Source organism: Oncorhynchus masou, unplaced genomic scaffold (genome assembly GCF_036934945.1).
Source record: "Oncorhynchus masou masou isolate Uvic2021 unplaced genomic scaffold, UVic_Omas_1.1 unplaced_scaffold_1677, whole genome shotgun sequence".
In the NCBI taxonomy this organism is placed as follows: domain Eukaryota; kingdom Metazoa; phylum Chordata; class Actinopteri; order Salmoniformes; family Salmonidae; genus Oncorhynchus; species Oncorhynchus masou.
This window is the reverse complement of record NW_027006907.1, coordinates 2,317-21,419: the sequence shown is the minus strand read 5'-3', so window position 1 is coordinate 21,419 and position 19,103 is coordinate 2,317. Positions and strand designations below refer to the sequence as shown.

At 49.4% G+C, this 19,103-nt stretch overlaps 1 protein-coding gene across 1 annotated transcript; it reads left to right on the top strand.

Moving 5' to 3' along the window:
• Positions 1–409: 409 nt before the first annotated feature.
• On the top strand, positions 410–18,488 carry LOC135531947 (neuronal acetylcholine receptor subunit alpha-9-I-like; the record flags this gene model as incomplete). The annotated part of the gene is made up of 4 exons (XM_064959636.1): positions 410–455; positions 1,503–1,648; positions 13,160–13,314; positions 18,308–18,488. Coding segments are annotated over exons 1-4 (528 nt in total), but the record flags the coding sequence as incomplete, so codon positions are not given.
• Positions 18,489–19,103: the final 615 nt, after the last annotated feature.

Genomic DNA, 19,103 nt, shown 5'->3' with positions numbered 1-19,103 from the left:
TGTGTGTGTGTGTGTGTGTGTGTGTGTGTGTGTGTGTGTGTGTGTGTGTGTGTGTGTGTGTGTGTGTGTGTGTGTGTGTGTGTGTGTGTGTGTGTGTGTGTGTGTGTGTGTGTGTGTGTGTGAGAGAGAGAGATATCCTGGTTCAGTGACACAACGGAACACAAAAATAACGACCAGCGTAGCGTCAAGACTCTAGAACACAATGTCTACATTCTAGTGTTCTATCCAGAGTGTTCTATCCAGAGTGTTCTATCCAGAGTGTTCTATCTAGAGTGTTCTGTGCAGAGTGTTTGTTCTGTGGCTGGGCTGTGGATCACAATGGGACTCCATAGAAGAGGATTCTAACTAGGCCGTCTCTGTTATTTGCGAGTTGAATAATTCATCCGTTGGTTGGAGGCAGCAGGGCAACATGAAGACGGTGGTGCTACTGGTGTGGATCAGCTGCTGGATCGATGGTGAGAGAACCTCTACCATGTTGTTAATTAGTGTTATAGATAAATGGTGAGAGAACCTCTATCATGTTAATTAGTATTATAGATAAATGGTGAGAGAACCTCTACCATGTTGTTAATTAGTATTATAGATAAATGGTGAACCTCTATCATGTTAATTAGTATTATAGATAAATGGTGAGAGAACCTCTACCATGTTGTTAATTAGTATAATAGATAAATGGTGAGAGAACCTTTAACATGTTGTTAATTAGTATTATAGATAAATGGTGAGAGAACATCTACCATGTTGTTAATTAGTATTATAGATAAATGGTGAGAGAACCTTTAACATGTTGTTAATTAGTGTTATAGATAAATGGTGAACCTCTACCATGTTGTTAATTAGTGTTATAAATAAATGGTGAGAGAACCTCTACCATGTTGTTAATTAGTATTATAGATAAATGGTGAACCTCTACCATGTTAATTAGTATTATAGATAAATGGTGAGAGAACCTCTACCATGTTAATTAGTATTATAGATAAATGGTGAGAGAACCTTTAACATGTTGTTAATTAGTGTTATAGATAAATGGTGAATCTCTACCATGTTGTTAATTAGTATTATAGATAAATGGTGAACCTCTACCATGTTGTTAATTAGTGTTATAGATAAATGGTGAACCTCTACCATGTTGTTAATTAGTGTTATAGATAAATGATGAGAGAACCTCTATCATGTTAATTAGTATTATAGATCAATAATTCCTCCCTCTCCCCCACCCCCTCCTCCCCTCCCCCTCTCTCCCCCATCCCCTCCCTCCTCTCCCCCTCCCTCCCTCTCCCCCATCCCATCCCCTCTCACCCCCATCCCCTCCCCCTCTCCCCCTCCCTCCCTCTCCCCCATCCCATCCCCTCTCACCCCTCCCCCTTCTCCCTCCCTCCACCCTCCCTCTCCCCATCCCATCCCCTCCCAACCTCCCCCTCCCCTCCCTCTCTCCCCTCCCACCCTCCCCCTCCCCTCCCCCCCCCCCCTCTCTCCCTCCCTCCCCCTCCCCCTCCCTCCAGTATGTACCAGTGCCCAGGGTCGTTATGCCCAGAAATTGCTGAATGACCTGATGGAAAATTACTCCAGTGCCCTGAGACCAGTAGAGGACACGGACAAGACCTTGAACGTCACACTACAGATCACCCTGTCTCAGATCAAAGACATGGTGAGGACTCACTACAGACCATCACCCTGTCTCACTATAGAGCATCACCCTGTATCACTACAGAGCATCACCCTGTCTCACTACAGAGCATCACCCTGTCTCACTACAGACCATCACCCTGTCTCACTATAGACCATCACCCTGTCTCACTACAGACCATCACCCTGTCTCACTACAGACCATCACCCTGTCTCACTACAGACCATCACCCAGTCTCACTACAGACCATCACCCTGTCTCACTATAGACCATCACCCTGTCTCACTACAGACCATCACCCTGTCTCACTACAGACCATCACCCTGTCTCAGATCAAAGACATGGTGAGGACTCACTATAGAGCATCACCCTGTCTCACTACAGACCATCACCCTGTCTCACTACAGATCATCACCCTGTCTCACTACAGACCATCACCCTGTCTCAATATAGACCATCACCCTGTCTCACTACAGACCATCACCCTGTCTCACTACAGACCATCACCCTGTCTCAGATCAAAGACATGGTGAGGACTCACTATAGACCATCACCCTGTCTCACTATAGACCATCACCCTGTCTCACTATAGACCATCACCCTGTCTCAGATCAAAGATATGGTGAGGACTCATTATAGACCATCACCCTGTCTCAGATCAAAGATATGGTGAGGACTCACTGTAGACCATCACCCTGTCTCCAACCCTGTTCCTGGGTTACTGCAGGACTCTCTCTCCAACCCTTTTCCTGGGTTACTGCAGGACTCTCTATCCAACCCTGTTCCTGGGTTACTGCAGGACTCTCTCTCCAACCCTGTTCCTGGGTTACTGCAGGACTCTCTCTCCAACCCTGTTCCTGGGTTACTGCAGGACTCTCTCTCCAACCCTGTTACTGGGTTACTGCAGGACTCTCTCTCCAACCCTGTTCCTGGTGTACTGCAGGACTCTCTATCCAACCCTGTTCCTGGTGTACTGCAGGACTCTCTCTCCAACCCTTTTCCTGGGTTACTGCAGGACTCTCTATCCAACCCTGTTCCTGGGTTACTGCAGGACTCTCTCTCCAACCCTGTTCCTGGGTTACTGCAGGACTCTCTCTCCAACCCTGTTCCTGGTGTACTGCAGGACTCTCTCTCCAACCCTGTTCCTGGGTTACTGCAGGACTCTCTATCCAACTCTGTTCCTGGGTTACTGCAGGACTCTTTCTCCAACCCTGTTCCTGGGTTACTGCAGGACTCTCTCTCCAACCCTTTTCCTGGGTTACTGCAGGACTCTCTATCCAACCCTGTTCCTGGGTTACTGCAGGACTCTCTCTCCAACCCTGTTCCTGGGTTACTGCAGGACTCTCTCTCCAACCCTGTTCCTGGGTTACTGCAGGACTCTCTCTCCAACCCTGTTACTGGGTTACTGCAGGACTCTCTCTCCAACCCTGTTCCTGGTGTACTGCAGGACTCTCTATCCAACCCTGTTCCTGGTGTACTGCAGGACTCTCTCTCCAACCCTTTTCCTGGGTTACTGCAGGACTCTCTATCCAACCCTGTTCCTGGGTTACCTCAGGACTCTCTCTCCAACCCTGTTCCTGGGTTACTGCAGGACTCTCTCTCCAACCCTGTTCCTGGTGTACTGCAGGACTCTCTCTCCAACCCTGTTCCTGGGTTACTGCAGGACTCTCTATCCAACTCTGTTCCTGGGTTACTGCAGGACTCTTTCTCCAACCCTGTTCCTGGGTTACTGCAGGACTCTCTCTCCAACCCTGTTCCTGGGTTAATGCAGGACTCTCTATCCAACCCTGTTCCTGGGTTAATGCAGGACTCTCTATCCAACCCTGTTCCTGGGTTACTGCAGGACTCTCTCTCCAACCCTGTTCCTGGGTTACTGCAGGACTCTCTCTCCAACCCTGTTCCTGGGTTACTGCAGGACTCTCTCTCCAACCCTGTTCCTGGGTTACTGCAGGACTCTCTCTCCAACCCTGTTCCTGGGTTAATGCAGGACTCTCTATCCAACCCTGTTCCTGGGTTACTGCAGGACTCTCTCTCTCCAACCCTGTTCCTGGGTTACTGCAGGACTCTCTCTCCAACCCTGTTCCTGGGTTACTGCAGGACTCTCTCTCCAACCCTGTTCCTGGGTTACTGCAGGACTCTCTCTCAACCCTTTTCCTGGGTTACTGCAGGACTCTCTATCCAACCCTGTTCCTGGGTTACTGCAGGACTCTCTCTCCAACCTTGTTCCCTGGGTTACTGCAGGACTCTCTCTCCAACCCTGTTCCTGGTTTACTGCAGGACTCTCTATCCAACCTTGTTCCTGGGTTACTGCAGGACTCTCTATCCAACCCTGTTCCTGGGTTACTGCAGGACTCTCTCTCCAACCCTGTTCCTGGGTTAATGCAGGACTCTCTCTCCAACCCTGTTCCTGGGTTACTGCAGGACTCTCTCTCCAACCCTGTTCCTGGGTTACTGCAGGACTCTCTCTCCAACCCTGTTCCTGGGTTACTGCAGGACTCTCTCTCCAACCCTGTTCCTGGGTTAATGCAGGACTCTCTCTCCAACCCTGTTCCTGGTGTACTGCAGGACTCTCTCTCCAACCCTGTTCCTGGGTTACTGCAGGACTCTCTATCCAACCCTGTTCCTGGGTTACTGCAGGACTCTCTCTCCAACCCTGTTCCTGGGTTACTGCAGGACTCTCTCTCCAACCCTGTTCCTGGGTTACTGCAGGACTCTCTCTCCAACCCTGTTCCTGGGTTAATGCAGGACTCTCTCCCCAACCCTGTTCCTGGGTTACTGCAGGACTCTCTCTCCAACCCTGTTCCTGGGTTACTGCAGGACTCTCTCTCCAACCCTGTTCCTGGGTTAATGCAGGACTCTCTCTCCAACCCTGTTCCTGGGTTACTGCAGGACTCTCTCTCCAACCCTGTTCCTGGGTTACTGCAGGACTCTCTCTCCAACCATGTTCCTGGGTTACTGCAGGACTCTCTCTCCAACCCTTTTCCTGGGTTAATGCAGGACTCTCTCTCCAACCCTGTTCCTGGGTTAATGCAGGACTCTCTCTCCAACCCTGTTCCTGGGTTACTGCAGAACTCTCTCTCCAACCCTGTTCCTCGGTTACTGCAGGACTCTCTCTCCAACCCTGTTCCTGGGTTACTGCAGGACTCTCTCTCCAACCCTTTTCCTGGGTTAATGCAGGACTCTCTCTCCAACCCTGTTCCTGGGTTACTGCAGGACTCTCTCTCCAACCCTGTTACTGGGTTACTGCAGGACTCTCTCTCCAACCCTGTTCCTGGTTTACTGCAGGACTCTCTCTCCAACCCTGTTCCTGGGTTACTGCAGGACTCTCTATCCAACCCTGTTCCTGGGTTACTGCAGGACTCTCTCTCCAACCCTGTTCCTGGGTTACTGCAGGACTCTCTCTCCAACCCTTTTCCTGGGTTAATGCAGGACTCTCTCTCCAACCCTGTTCCTGGGTTAATGCAGGACTCTCTCTCCAACCATGTTCCTGGGTTACTGCAGGACTCTCTCTCCAACCCTGTTCCTGGGTTACTGCAGGACTCTCTCTCCAACCCTTTTCCTGGGTTAATGCAGGACTCTCTCTCCAACCCTGTTCCTGGGTTACTGCAGGACTCACTATCCAACTCTGTTCCTGGGTTACTGCAGGACTCTTTCTCCAACCCTGTTCCTGGGTTACTGCAGGACTCTCTCTCCAACCCTTTTCCTGGGTTACTGCAGGACTCTCTATCCAACCCTGTTCCTGGGTTACTGCAGGACTCTCTCTCCAACCCTGTTCCTGGGTTACTGCAGGACTCTCTCTCCAACCCTGTTCCTGGGTTACTGCAGGACTCTCTCTCCAACCCTGTTACTGGGTTACTGCAGGACTCTCTCTCCAACCCTGTTCCTGGTGTACTGCAGGACTCTCTATCCAACCCTGTTCCTGGTGTACTGCAGGACTCTCTCTCCAACCCTTTTCCTGGGTTACTGCAGGACTCTCTATCCAACCCTGTTCCTGGGTTACCTCAGGACTCTCTCTCCAACCCTGTTCCTGGGTTACTGCAGGACTCTCTCTCCAACCCTGTTCCTGGTGTACTGCAGGACTCTCTCTCCAACCCTGTTCCTGGGTTACTGCAGGACTCTCTATCCAACTCTGTTCCTGGGTTACTGCAGGACTCTTTCTCCAACCCTGTTCCTGGGTTACTGCAGGACTCTCTCTCCAACCCTGTTCCTGGGTTAATGCAGGACTCTCTATCCAACCCTGTTCCTGGGTTAATGCAGGACTCTCTATCCAACCCTGTTCCTGGGTTACTGCAGGACTCTCTCTCCAACCCTGTTCCTGGGTTACTGCAGGACTCTCTCTCCAACCCTGTTCCTGGGTTACTGCAGGACTCTCTCTCCAACCCTGTTCCTGGGTTACTGCAGGACTCTCTCTCCAACCCTGTTCCTGGGTTAATGCAGGACTCTCTATCCAACCCTGTTCCTGGGTTACTGCAGGACTCTCTCTCTCCAACCCTGTTCCTGGGTTACTGCAGGACTCTCTCTCCAACCCTGTTCCTGGGTTACTGCAGGACTCTCTCTCCAACCCTGTTCCTGGGTTACTGCAGGACTCTCTCTCCAACCCTTTTCCTGGGTTACTGCAGGACTCTCTATCCAACCCTGTTCCTGGGTTACTGCAGGACTCTCTCTCCAACCTTGTTCCCTGGGTTACTGCAGGACTCTCTCTCCAACCCTGTTCCTGGTTTACTGCAGGACTCTCTATCCAACCTTGTTCCTGGGTTACTGCAGGACTCTCTATCCAACCCTGTTCCTGGGTTACTGCAGGACTCTCTCTCCAACCCTGTTCCTGGGTTAATGCAGGACTCTCTCTCCAACCCTGTTCCTGGGTTACTGCAGGACTCTCTCTCCAACCCTGTTCCTGGGTTACTGCAGGACTCTCTCTCCAACCCTGTTCCTGGGTTACTGCAGGACTCTCTCTCCAACCCTGTTCCTGGGTTAATGCAGGACTCTCTCTCCAACCCTGTTCCTGGTGTACTGCAGGACTCTCTCTCCAACCCTGTTCCTGGGTTACTGCAGGACTCTCTATCCAACCCTGTTCCTGGGTTACTGCAGGACTCTCTCTCCAACCCTGTTCCTGGGTTACTGCAGGACTCTCTCTCCAACCCTGTTCCTGGGTTACTGCAGGACTCTCTCTCCAACCCTGTTCCTGGGTTAATGCAGGACTCTCTCCCCAACCCTGTTCCTGGGTTACTGCAGGACTCTCTCTCCAACCCTGTTCCTGGGTTACTGCAGGACTCTCTCTCCAACCCTGTTCCTGGGTTAATGCAGGACTCTCTCTCCAACCCTGTTCCTGGGTTACTGCAGGACTCTCTCTCCAACCCTGTTCCTGGGTTACTGCAGGACTCTCTCTCCAACCATGTTCCTGGGTTACTGCAGGACTCTCTCTCCAACCCTTTTCCTGGGTTAATGCAGGACTCTCTCTCCAACCCTGTTCCTGGGTTAATGCAGGACTCTCTCTCCAACCCTGTTCCTGGGTTACTGCAGAACTCTCTCTCCAACCCTGTTCCTCGGTTACTGCAGGACTCTCTCTCCAACCCTGTTCCTGGGTTACTGCAGGACTCTCTCTCCAACCCTTTTCCTGGGTTAATGCAGGACTCTCTCTCCAACCCTGTTCCTGGGTTACTGCAGGACTCTCTCTCCAACCCTGTTACTGGGTTACTGCAGGACTCTCTCTCCAACCCTGTTCCTGGTTTACTGCAGGACTCTCTCTCCAACCCTGTTCCTGGGTTACTGCAGGACTCTCTATCCAACCCTGTTCCTGGGTTACTGCAGGACTCTCTCTCCAACCCTGTTCCTGGGTTACTGCAGGACTCTCTCTCCAACCCTTTTCCTGGGTTAATGCAGGACTGTTATGTACTTGAGTGAAGACCCAAAAGCGGTTTTAACAGAAAACAGAGTTCTTTAATGAAAAACAGGAATGGCATAAATCCTCTTCCAACGTAGTCAATGGAACAAAAGAACGTTGGTATAATGCAGGATGCACCTGCCAGGCAGACTCCGACAGGATAGGACAAGGTGGAAGCAAACGCGACGACAGCTTGCTTCTGGCATCAAAAAACACAAACAAGAATCAGACACTGAAAGTAGCAGGAACAGAGAGAGAAATAGAGACCTAATCAGAGGGGGAAGAGAGAACAGGTGTGAAAGAGTGAATGAGCTAGTTAGAGGAGATGTAGAACAGCTGAAGAATGAGAGACAGAGAAGGTAACCTAAAAAGACCAGCAGAGAGAGACAGAGTGAAGAGAAAGGACAGGAACAGACATAACAAGACATGACAGTACCCCCCCACTCACCGAGCGCCTCCTGGCGCACTCGAGAGGAAACCTGGCGGCAACGGAGGAAATCATCGATCAGCGAACGGTCCAGCACGTCCCGAGAGGGAACCCAACTCCTCTCCTCAGGACCGTACCCCTCCCAATCCACTAGGTACTGCTGACCACGGCCCCGAGGGCGCATGTCCAAAATCTTACGAACCCTGTAGATGGGTGCGCCCTCGACAAGGATGGGGGGAGGGACGAGCGGGGGCGCGAAGAACGGGCTTAACACAGGAGACATGGAAGACCGGGTGAACGCGACGAAGATAGCGCGGGAGAAGAAGTCGCACTGCGACAGGATTAATGACCTGAGAAATACGGAACGGACCAATGAACCGCGGGGCCAACTTGCGAGAAGCTGTCTTAAGGGGAAGGTTCTGAGTGGAGAGCCATACTCTCTGACCGCAACAATATCTAGGACTCTTGGTCCTACGCTTATTAGCGGCCCTCACAGTCTGCGCCCTATTACGGCAAAGTGCCGACCTGACCCCCCTTCCAGGTGCGCTCGCAACGCTGGACAAAAGCCTGAGCGGAGGGGACGCAGGACTCGGCGAGCTGAGATGAGAACAGCGGAGGCTGGTACCCGAGGCTACACTGAAAAGGGGATAGACCGGTAGCAGACGAGGGAAGCGAGTTGTGGGCGTACTCTGCCCAGGGAGCTGTTCTGACCAAGACGCAGGGTTACGAAAAGAAAGGCTGCGTAAAATGCGACCAACAGTCTGATTGGCCCGTTCGGCTTGACCGTTAGACTGGGGATGAAAGCCGGACGAGAGACTGACGGAAGCCCCAATCAAACGGCAAAACTCCCTCCAAAATTGAGACGTGAACTGCGGGCCTCTGTCGGAAACGACGTCAGACGGAAGGCCATGAATTCGGAAAACATTCTCGATAATGATCTGAGCCGTCTCCTTAGCAGAAGGGAGCTTATCGAGAGGAATGAAATGAGCCGCCTTAGAGAATCTATCGACAACCGTAAGAATAACTGTCTTCCCCGCTGATGAAGGCAGTCCGGTGATAAAATCTAAAGCGATGTGAGACCACGGTCGAGAGGGAATGGGAAGCGGTCTGAGACGGCCGGCAGGAGGAGAGTTCCCAGATTTTGTCTGCGCGCAGACCGAACAAGCGGCGACAAATCGACGCGTCACGTTCCCGAGTGGGCCACCAGAAACGCTGGCGAATGGAAGCGAGCGTACCCCGAACGCCGGGGTGGCCGGCTAACTTGGCAGAGTGGGCCCACTGAAGAACGGCCGGACGAGTAGGAACGGGAACGAACAGAAGGTTCCTAGGACAAGCTCGCGGCGACGGAGTGTGAGCGAGTGCTTGCTTTACCTGCCTCTCAATTCCCCAGACAGTCAACCCGACAACACGCCCGTCAGGGAGAATCCCCTCGGGGTCGGTGGAGACCTCAGAAGAACTGAAGAGACGAGATAAAAAACACCAAGCCTGATGCTTTGAGCCCGGACGATAAGAAATAACAAACTCGAAACGAGCGAAAAACAGAGCCCAACGAGCCTGACGCGCATTAAGTCGTTTGGCTGAACGGATGTACTCAAGGTTCCTATGGTCAGTCCAAACGACAAAGGAACGGTCGCCCCCTCCAACCACTGTCGCCATTCGCCCAGGGCTAAGCGGATGGCGAGCAGTTCAACGTTACCAACATCATAGTTACGTTCTGACGGCGATAAGCGATGAGAGAAAAACGCGCAGGATGGACCTTGCCGTCAGAGAGAGCGCTGAGAAAGAATGGCTCCCACGCCCACCTCTGACGCGTCAACCTCAACAACAAACTGTCTAGAGATGTCAGGTGTAACAAGAATAGGAGCGGATGTAAAACGATTCTTAAGAAGATCAAAAGCTCCTGGGCGGAAACGGACCACTTAAAGCACGTCTTAACAGAAGTAAGGGCTGTGAGGGGAGCTGCCACCTGACCGAAATACGGATGAAACGACGATAGAAATTAGCGAAGCCCAGAAAGCGCTGCAGCTCGACGCGTGACTTAGGAACGGGCCAATCAATGACAGCCTGGACCTTAGCGGGATCCATCTTAATGCCCTCAGCGGAAATAACGGAACCGAGAAAAGGGACAGAGGCGGCATGAAAAATGCACTTCTCAGCCTTCACATAAAGACAGTTCTCCAAAAGGCGCTGGAGGACGCGTCGCACGTGCTGAACATGAATCGAGAGAGACGGTGAAAAAATCAGGATATCGTCCATGTAAACGAAAACAAAAATGTTCAGCATGTCTCTCAGGACGTCGTTAACTAGTGCCTGAAAGACAGCTGGAGCGTTAACGAGGCCGAAAGGAAGAACCCGGTATTCAAAGTGCCCTAACGGAGTGTTAAACGCCGTCTTCCACTCGTCCCCCTCCCTGATGCGCACGAGATGGTAGGCGTTACGAAGGTCCAATTTGGTGAAAAACCTGGCTCCCTGCAGGATCTCGAAGGCTGAAGACATAAGAGGAAGCGGATAACGATTCTTAACTGTTATGTCATTCAGCCCTCGATAATCACGCATGGGCGCAGGGACCCGTCCTTCTTCTGAACAAAAAAAAACCCCGCTCCGGCGGGAGAGGAGGAGGAGACTATGGTACCGGCGTCGGCGAAACCGACAAATAATCCTCGAGCCTTACGTTCGGGAGCCGACAGAGAGTATAATCTACCCCGGGGGGAGTAGTTCCCGGAAGGAGATCAATACTACAGTCATACGACCGGTGTGGAGGGAGAGAAGTGGCCTTGGAACGACTGAACACCGTGCGCAGATCGTGATACTCCTCCGGCACCCCTGTCAAATCGCCAGGCTCCTCCTGTGAAGAAGAGACAGAGGAAACAGGAGGGATAGCAGACATTAAACAGGTCACATGACAAGAAACATTCCAGGATAGGATAGTATTACTAGACCAATTAATAGAAGGGTTATGGCGCACTAGCCAGGGATGACCCAAAACAACAGGTGTAAAAGGTGAACGAAAAATTAAAAAAGAAATGGTTTCGCTATGATTACCAGAGACAGTGAGGGTTAAAGGCAGCGTCTCACGCTGAATCTTGGGGAGAGAACTACCATCTAAAGCGAACAAGGCCGTGGGCTCCCTAACTGTCTGAGAGGAATGTCATGTTCCCGAGCCCAGGTCTCGTCCATAAAACAGCCCTCCGCCCCAGAGTCTATCAAGGCACTGCAGGAAGCAGATGAACCGGGCCAGCGGAGATGGACCGGAAAAGTAGTGCGTGATCCAGAAGGAGAGGCCTGGTAGTTGCGCTCACCAGTAGCCCTCCTCTTACTGATGAGCTCTGGCCTTTACTGGACATGAGGTGACAAAATGACCAGCGGAGCCGCAGTAGAGACAGAGGCGATTGGTGATTCTCCGTTCCTTCTCCTTGGCCGAGATGCGGATACCCCCCAGCTGCATAGGCTCAGCATCCGAGCCGGCGGAGGAGGTGGCAGTGATGCGGCAGGTGGCAGTGATGTGGAGAGGGGAGCAACGGAGAACGCGAGCTCCTTTCCACGAGCTCGGCGACGAAGATCAAACCGTCGCTCTATGCGAATAGCGAGAGCTATTGAGGAGTCCAGACTGGAAGGAACCTCCCGGGAGAGGATCTCGTCCTTAACCTCGAGGAGACCCTCCAGAAAACGAGCGAGCAAAGCCGGCTCGTTCCAGTCACTTGAGGCAGCGAGTGCGAAACTCAATAGAATAATCCGTTATGGATCGATTCCCCTGACATAGGAAGACAGGGCCCTGGAAGCCTCCTCCCCAAAAACAGAACGGTCAAAAACCCGTATCATCTCCTCCTTAAAGTCCTGATACTGGTTAATACACTCAGCCCCTCGCCTCCCAGACTGCCGTGCCCCCACTCGCGCCCGTCCGGTAAGGAGAGAAATGACGTGGCGATGCGGGCTGCGCTCCTGGAGTAAGTGTTGGGCTGGAGAGAGAACACCACATCACACTGAGTGAGGAATGAGCGGCACTCAGTGGGCTCCCCCAGAGTAACACGGCGGGTTGTTGATCCTGGGCTCCGGAGACTCGGAAACCCTGGAAGTGGGCGGTGGATCGAGGTGGAGTCGGTGAACCTGTCTTGTGAGGTCGGAGACTTGGACGGCCAGGGTCTCAACGGCATGTCGAGCAGCAGACAATTCCTCCTCGTGTCTGCCTAGCATCGCTCCTGGATCTCGACGGCGGAGTGAAAAGGGTCCGGGCCGCTGGGTCCATTCTTGGTCTGATTCTTCTGTTATGTACTTGAGTGAAGACCCAAAGCGGTTTTAACAGAAAACAGAGTTCTTTAATGAAAAACAGGAATGGCATAAATCCTCTTCCAACGTAGTCAATGGAACAAAAGAACGTTGGTATAATGCAGGATGCACCTGCCAGGCAGACTCCGACAGGATAGGACAAGGTGGAAGCAAACGCGACGACAGCTTGCTTCTGGCATCAAAAACACAAACAAGAATCAGACACTGAAAGTAGCAGGAACAGAGAGAGAAATAGAGACCTAATCAGAGGGGAAGAGAGAACAGGTGTGAAAGAGTGAATGAGCTAGTTAGAGGAGATGTAGAACAGCTGAAGAATGAGAGACAGAGAAGGTAACCTAAAAAGACCAGCAGAGAGAGACAGAGTGAAGAGAAAGGACAGGAACAGACATAACAAGACATGACAAGGACTCTCTCTCCAACCCTGTTCCTGGGTTACTGCAGGACCCTCTATCCAACCCTGTTCCTGGTGTACTGCAGGACTCTCTATCCAACCCTGTTCCTGGGTTACTGCAGGACTCTTTCTCCAACCCTGTTCCTGGGTTACTGCAGGACTCTCTATCCAACCCTGTTCCTGGTTTACTGCAGGACTCTCTATCCAACCCTGTTCCTGGGTTACTGCAGGACTCTTTCTCCAACCCTGTTCCTGGTGTACTGCAGGACTCTCTATCCAACCCTGTTCCTGGTTTACTGCAGGACTCTCTCTCCAACCCTGTTCCTGGGTTAATGCAGGACTCTCTCTCCAACCCTGTTCCTGGGTTACTGCAGGACTCTCTCTCCAACCCTGTTCCTGGGTTTTCCATGTGTTTTTAATGTCTCTAGGGGGCAGCAGTGGATCGTAATGTAGATATAAAACTGTTCGTCAAATAACCAGGATGTCAAGGTTCATCTGTCCTGACGTGTGTGTGTGTGTGTGTGTGTGCGTGTGTGTGTGTGTCTGCAGGACGAGAGGAACCAGGTGTTGACTACCTACCTGTGGATCCGTCAGACGTGGTTCGATGCGTACCTGAAGTGGGATAAAGAGGAATACGATGGACTGGAGGTTATCCGCATCCCCAGTAACCTGGTCTGGAGACCTGACATAGTGCTTTATAACAAGTCAGTCTGGATCTCTGTGGAGACCTGACATAGTGCTTTATAACAAGTCAGTCTGGATCTCTCTCTGTGGAGACCTGACATAGTGCTTTATAACAAGTCAGTCTGGATCTCTGTGGAGACCTGACATAGTGCTTTATAACAAGTCAGTCTGGATCTCTCTCTGTGGAGACCTGACATAGTGCTCTATATCAAGTCAGTCTGGATCTCTGTCTCTCTGTGGAGACCTGACATAGTGCTTTATAACAAGTCAGTCTGGATCTCTGTGGAGACCTGACATAGTGCTTTATAACAAGTCAGTCTGGATCTCTCTCTGTGGAGACCTGACATAGTGCTTTATAACAAGTCAGTCTGGATCTCTGTCTCTCTGTGGAGACCTGACATAGTGCTTTATAACAAGTCAGTCTGGATCTCTGTCTCTCTGTGGAGACCTGACATAGTGCTTTATAACAAGTCAGTCTGGATCTCTCTCTGTGGAGACCTGACATAGTGCTTTATAACAAGTCAGTCTGGATCTCTCTCTGTGGAGACCTGACATAGTGCTTTATAACAAGTCAGTCTGGATCTCTGTGGAGACCTGACATAGTGCTTTATAACAAGTCAGTCTGGATCTCTGTGGAGACCTGACATAGTGCTTTATAACAAGTCAGTCTGGATCTCTGTGGAGACCTGACATAGTGCTTTATAACAAGTCAGTCTGGATCTCTCTCTGTGGAGACCTGACATAGTGCTTTATAACAAGTCAGTCTGGATCTCTGTCTCTCTGTGGAGACCTGACATAGTGCTTTATAACAAGTCAGTCTGGATCTCTCTCTGTGGAGACATGACATAGTGCTTTATAACAAGTCAGTCTGGATCTCTGTGGAGACCTGACATAGTGCTTTATAACAAGTCAGTCTGGATCTCTGTGGAGACCTGACATAGTGCTTTATAACAAGTCAGTCTGGATCTCTGTGGAGACCTGACATAGTGCTTTATAACAAGTCAGTCTGGATCTCTGTGGAGACCTGACATAGTGCTTTATAACAAGTCAGTCTGGATCTCTGTGGAGACCTGACATAGTGCTTTATAACAAGTCAGTCTGGATCTCTGTGGAGACCTGACATAGTGCTTTATAACAAGTCAGTCTGGATCTCTGTGGAGACCTGACATAGTGCTTTATAACAAGTCAGTCTGGATCTCTCTCTGTGGAGACCTGACATAGTGCTTTATAACAAGTCAGTCTGGATCTCTGTCTCTCTGTGGAGACCTGATATAGTGCTCTACAACAAGTCAGTCTGGATCGCTCTCTGTGGAGACCTGACATAGTGCTTTATAACAAGTCAGTCTGGATCTCTCTCTGTGGAGACATGACATAGTGCTTTATAACAAGTCAGTCTGGATCTCTCTCTGTGGAGACATGACATAGTGCTTTATAACAAGTCAGTCTGGATCTCTCTCTGTGGAGACATGACATAGTGCTTTATAACAAGTCAGTCTGGATCTCTGTGGAGACCTGACATAGTGCTTTATAACAAGTCAGTCTGGATCTCTCTCTGTGGAGGCATGACATAGTGCTTTATAACAAGTCAGTCTGGATCTCTCTCTGTGGAGACCTGACATAGTGCTTTATAACAAGTCAGTCTGGATCTCTCTCTGTGGAGACCTGACATAGTGCTTTATAACAAGTCAGTCTGGATCTCTCTCTGTTGAGACATGACATAGTGCTTTATAACAAGTCAGTCTGGATCTCTCTCTGTGGAGACCTGACATAGTGCTTTATAACAAGTCAGTCTGGATCTCTCTCTGTGGAGACCTGACATAGTGCTTTATAACAAGTCAGTCTGGGTCTCGGTCTCTCTGTGGAGACCTGACATAGTGCTTCATAACAAGTCAGTCTGGATCTCTGTCTCTCTGTGGAGTCCTGACATAGTGCTTTATAACAAGTCAGTCTGGATCCCTCTCTGTGGAGTCCTGACATAGTGCTTTATATCAAGTCAGTCTGGATCTCTCTCTGTGGAGACCTGACATAGTGCTTTATAACAAGTCAGTCTGGATCTCTCTCTGTTGAGACCTGACATAGTGCTTTATAACAAGTCAGTCTGGATCTCTGTGGAGACCTGACATAGTGCTTTATAACAAGTCAGTCTGGATCTCTGTGGAGACCTGACATAGTGCTTTATAACAAGTCAGTCTGGATCTCTCTCTGTGGAGACCTGACATAGTGCTTTATAACAAGTCAGTCTGGATCTCTGTCTCTCTGTGGAGACCTGACATAGTGCTTTATAACAAGTCAGTCTGGATCTCTCTCTGTGGAGACATGACATAGTGCTTTATAACAAGTCAGTCTGGATCTCTGTGGAGACCTGACATAGTGCTTTATAACAAGTCAGTCTGGATCTCTGTGGAGACCTGACATAGTGCTTTATAACAAGTCAGTCTGGATCTCTGTGGAGACCTGACATAGTGCTTTATAACAAGTCAGTCTGGATCTCTGTGGAGACCTGACATAGTGCTTTATAACAAGTCAGTCTGGATCTCTGTGGAGACCTGACATAGTGCTTTATAACAAGTCAGTCTGGATCTCTGTGGAGACCTGACATAGTGCTTTATAACAAGTCAGTCTGGATCTCTGTGGAGACCTGACATAGTGCTTTATAACAAGTCAGTCTGGATCTCTCTCTGTGTGGAGACCTGACATAGTGCTTTATAACAAGTCAGTCTGGATCTCTGTCTCTCTGTGGAGACCTGACATAGTGCTTTATAACAAGTCAGTCTGGATCTCTCTCTGTGGAGACCTGACATAGTGCTTTATAACAAGTCAGTCTGGATCTCTCTCTGTGGAGACATGACATAGTGCTTTATAACAAGTCAGTCTGGATCTCTCTCTGTGGAGACATGACATAGTGCTTTATAACAAGTCAGTCTGGATCTCTCTCTGTGGAGACATGACATAGTGCTTTATAACAAGTCAGTCTGGATCTCTGTGGAGACCTGACATAGTGCTTTATAACAAGTCAGTCTGGATCTCTCTCTGTGGAGGCATGACATAGTGCTTTATAACAAGTCAGTCTGGATCTCTCTCTGTGGAGACCTGACATAGTGCTTTATAACAAGTCAGTCTGGATCTCTCTCTGTGGAGACCTGACATAGTGCTTTATAACAAGTCAGTCTGGATCTCTCTCTGTTGAGACATGACATAGTGCTTTATAACAAGTCAGTCTGGATCTCTCTGTGGAGACCTGACATAGTGCTTTATAACAAGTCAGTCTGGATCTCTCTCTGTGGAGACCTGACATAGTGCTTTATAACAAGTCAGTCTGGGTCTCTGTCTCTCTGTGGAGACCTGACATAGTGCTTCATAACAAGTCAGTCTGGATCTCTGTCTCTCTGTGGAGTCCTGACATAGTGCTTTATAACAAGTCAGTCTGGATCCCTCTCTGTGGAGTCCTGACATAGTGCTTTATATCAAGTCAGTCTGGATCTCTGTCTCTCTGTGGAGACCTGACATAGTGCTTTATAACAAGTCAGTCCGGGTCTCTGTCTCTCTGTGGAGACCTGACATAGTGCTTTATAACAAGTCAGTCTGGATCTCTGTCTCTCTGTGGAGACCTGACATAGTGCTTTATAACAAGGCAGTCTGGATCTCTGTCTCTCTGTGGAGACCTGACATAGTGCTTTATAACAAGTCAGTCTGGGTCTCTGTCTCTCTGTGGAGACCTGACATAGTGCTTAATAACAAGTCAGTCTGGATCTCTCTCAATGGAGACCTGACATAGTGCTTAATAACAATATCTCTCTATATACCTCTCTGTATCTCTATATACCTCTCTGTGTCTCTATATACCTCTCTATATATCTCTCTATATACCTCTCTGTCTCTATATACCTCTCTATATACCTCTCTATATACCTCTCTATATACCTCTATATATACCTCTATATATACCTCTCTGTGTCTCTATATACCTCTCTATATACCTCTCTATATACCTCTCTATATATCTCTCTATATACCTCTGTATATACCTCTCTGTGTCTCTATATACCTCTCTATATACCTCTCTGTGTCTCTATATACCCCTCTATATACCTCTCTATATACCTCTCTATATACCTCTCTGTGTCTCTATATACCTCTTATATACCTCTCTGTGTCTCTATATAACTCTCTATGTGTATATTTACACTGGGTGTGTCTGTGTGTCTCTGTGTGTCTCTGTGTGTGTCTGTGTGTGTCTGTTTGTCTCTGTGTGTCTCTGTGTGTCCGTTTGTCTCTGTGTGTGTCTGTGTGTCTGTATGTCTGTGTGTGTCTGTCTCTGTGTCTCTGTGTGTCTGTGTGTCTGTATGTCTGTGTGTCTCTGTGTATGTCTGTGTGTCTGTATGTCTGTGTGTCCATATGTATATGTGTCTGTGTGTTTCTGTGTGTCTCTGTGTGTGTCTGTTTGTCTCTGTGTGTCTCTTTGTGTCTGTGTGTCTCTGTGTATCTCTGTGTGTGTCTGTGTGTCTCTGAGTTTCTGTTTGTCTCTGTGTCTGTGTGTCTCTGTGTGTCTCTGTGTCTGTTTGTCTCTGTGTGTGTCTGTTTGTCTCTGTGTGTGTCTGTTTGTCTCTGTGAGTCTGTTTGTCTCTGTGTGTCTCTGTGTGTCTGTTTGTCTCTGTGTCTCTGGGTTTCTTTGTGTCTCTATGTGTCTCTGTGTGTCTCTGTGTGTCCGTTTGTCTCTGTGTGTCTGTGTGTCTCTGTGTCTGTGTGTCTCTCTGTATCTGTGTGTCTCTCTGTATCTGTGTGTCTCTCTGTGTCTCTCTGTGTCTGTGTGTTTCTGTGTGTTTCTGTGTGGCTCTGTGTGTCTCTGTGTCTGTGTGTTTCTGTGTGTTTCTGTGTGTCTCTGTGTGTCTCTGTGTCTCTCTGTGTCTCTCTGTGTCTGTGTGTTTCTGTGTGTTTCTGTGTGTCTCTGTCTGTGTGTCTCTGTGTGTTTCTGTGCGTCTCTGTGTCTCTGTGTGTCTCTGTCTCTGTGTGTAGGGCTGATGAGGAAGCATCTGGTCCAGCAGACACCAACGTGGTGTTACGTTACAATGGAGAGATAACCTGGGACATGCCGGCCATCACCAAGAGCTCCTGTGTTGTGGACGTCTCCTACTTTCCCTTCGACTGGCAGTGGTGTAACCTCACGTTTGGGTCCTGGACATACAATGGCAACCAGGTACTGTCTGTCTGTCTGTCTGTCTGTCTGTCTGTCTGTCTGTCTGTCTGTCTGTCTGTCTGTCTGTCTGTCTGTCTGTCTGTCTGTCTGTCTGTCTGTCTGTCTGTCTGTCTGTCTGTCTCTACATGTCTGTCTGTCTGTCTGTCTCTGTCTGTCTGTCTGTCTCTGTCTGTCTGTCTCTACATGTCTGTCTGTCTGTCTGTCTGTCTGTCTGTCTCTACATGTCTGTCTGTCTGTCTGTCTGTCTGTCTGTCTGTCTGTCTGTCTGTCTGTCTGTCTGTCTGTCTGTCTCTACATGTCTGTCTGTCTGTCTGTCTGTCTGTCTGTCTGTCTGTCTGTCTGTCTGCACACACACACATAAAGAGGCATTTACAGTTGAAGTCGGAAGTTTACATACACCTTAGCCAAATACATTTAAACTCAGTTTTTCACAATTCCTGACATTTAATCCTAGTAAAAATTCTCTGTCTTAGGTCAGTTAGGATCACCACTTTATTTTATATATATATGTTTGGTATAATACACACGTTGCTAAATTTCTTAAAAACGTAATAATTTCGTCCAGAAGAGACATTGGCAACACAGGAAGAGACATTGGCAACACAGGAAGAGACA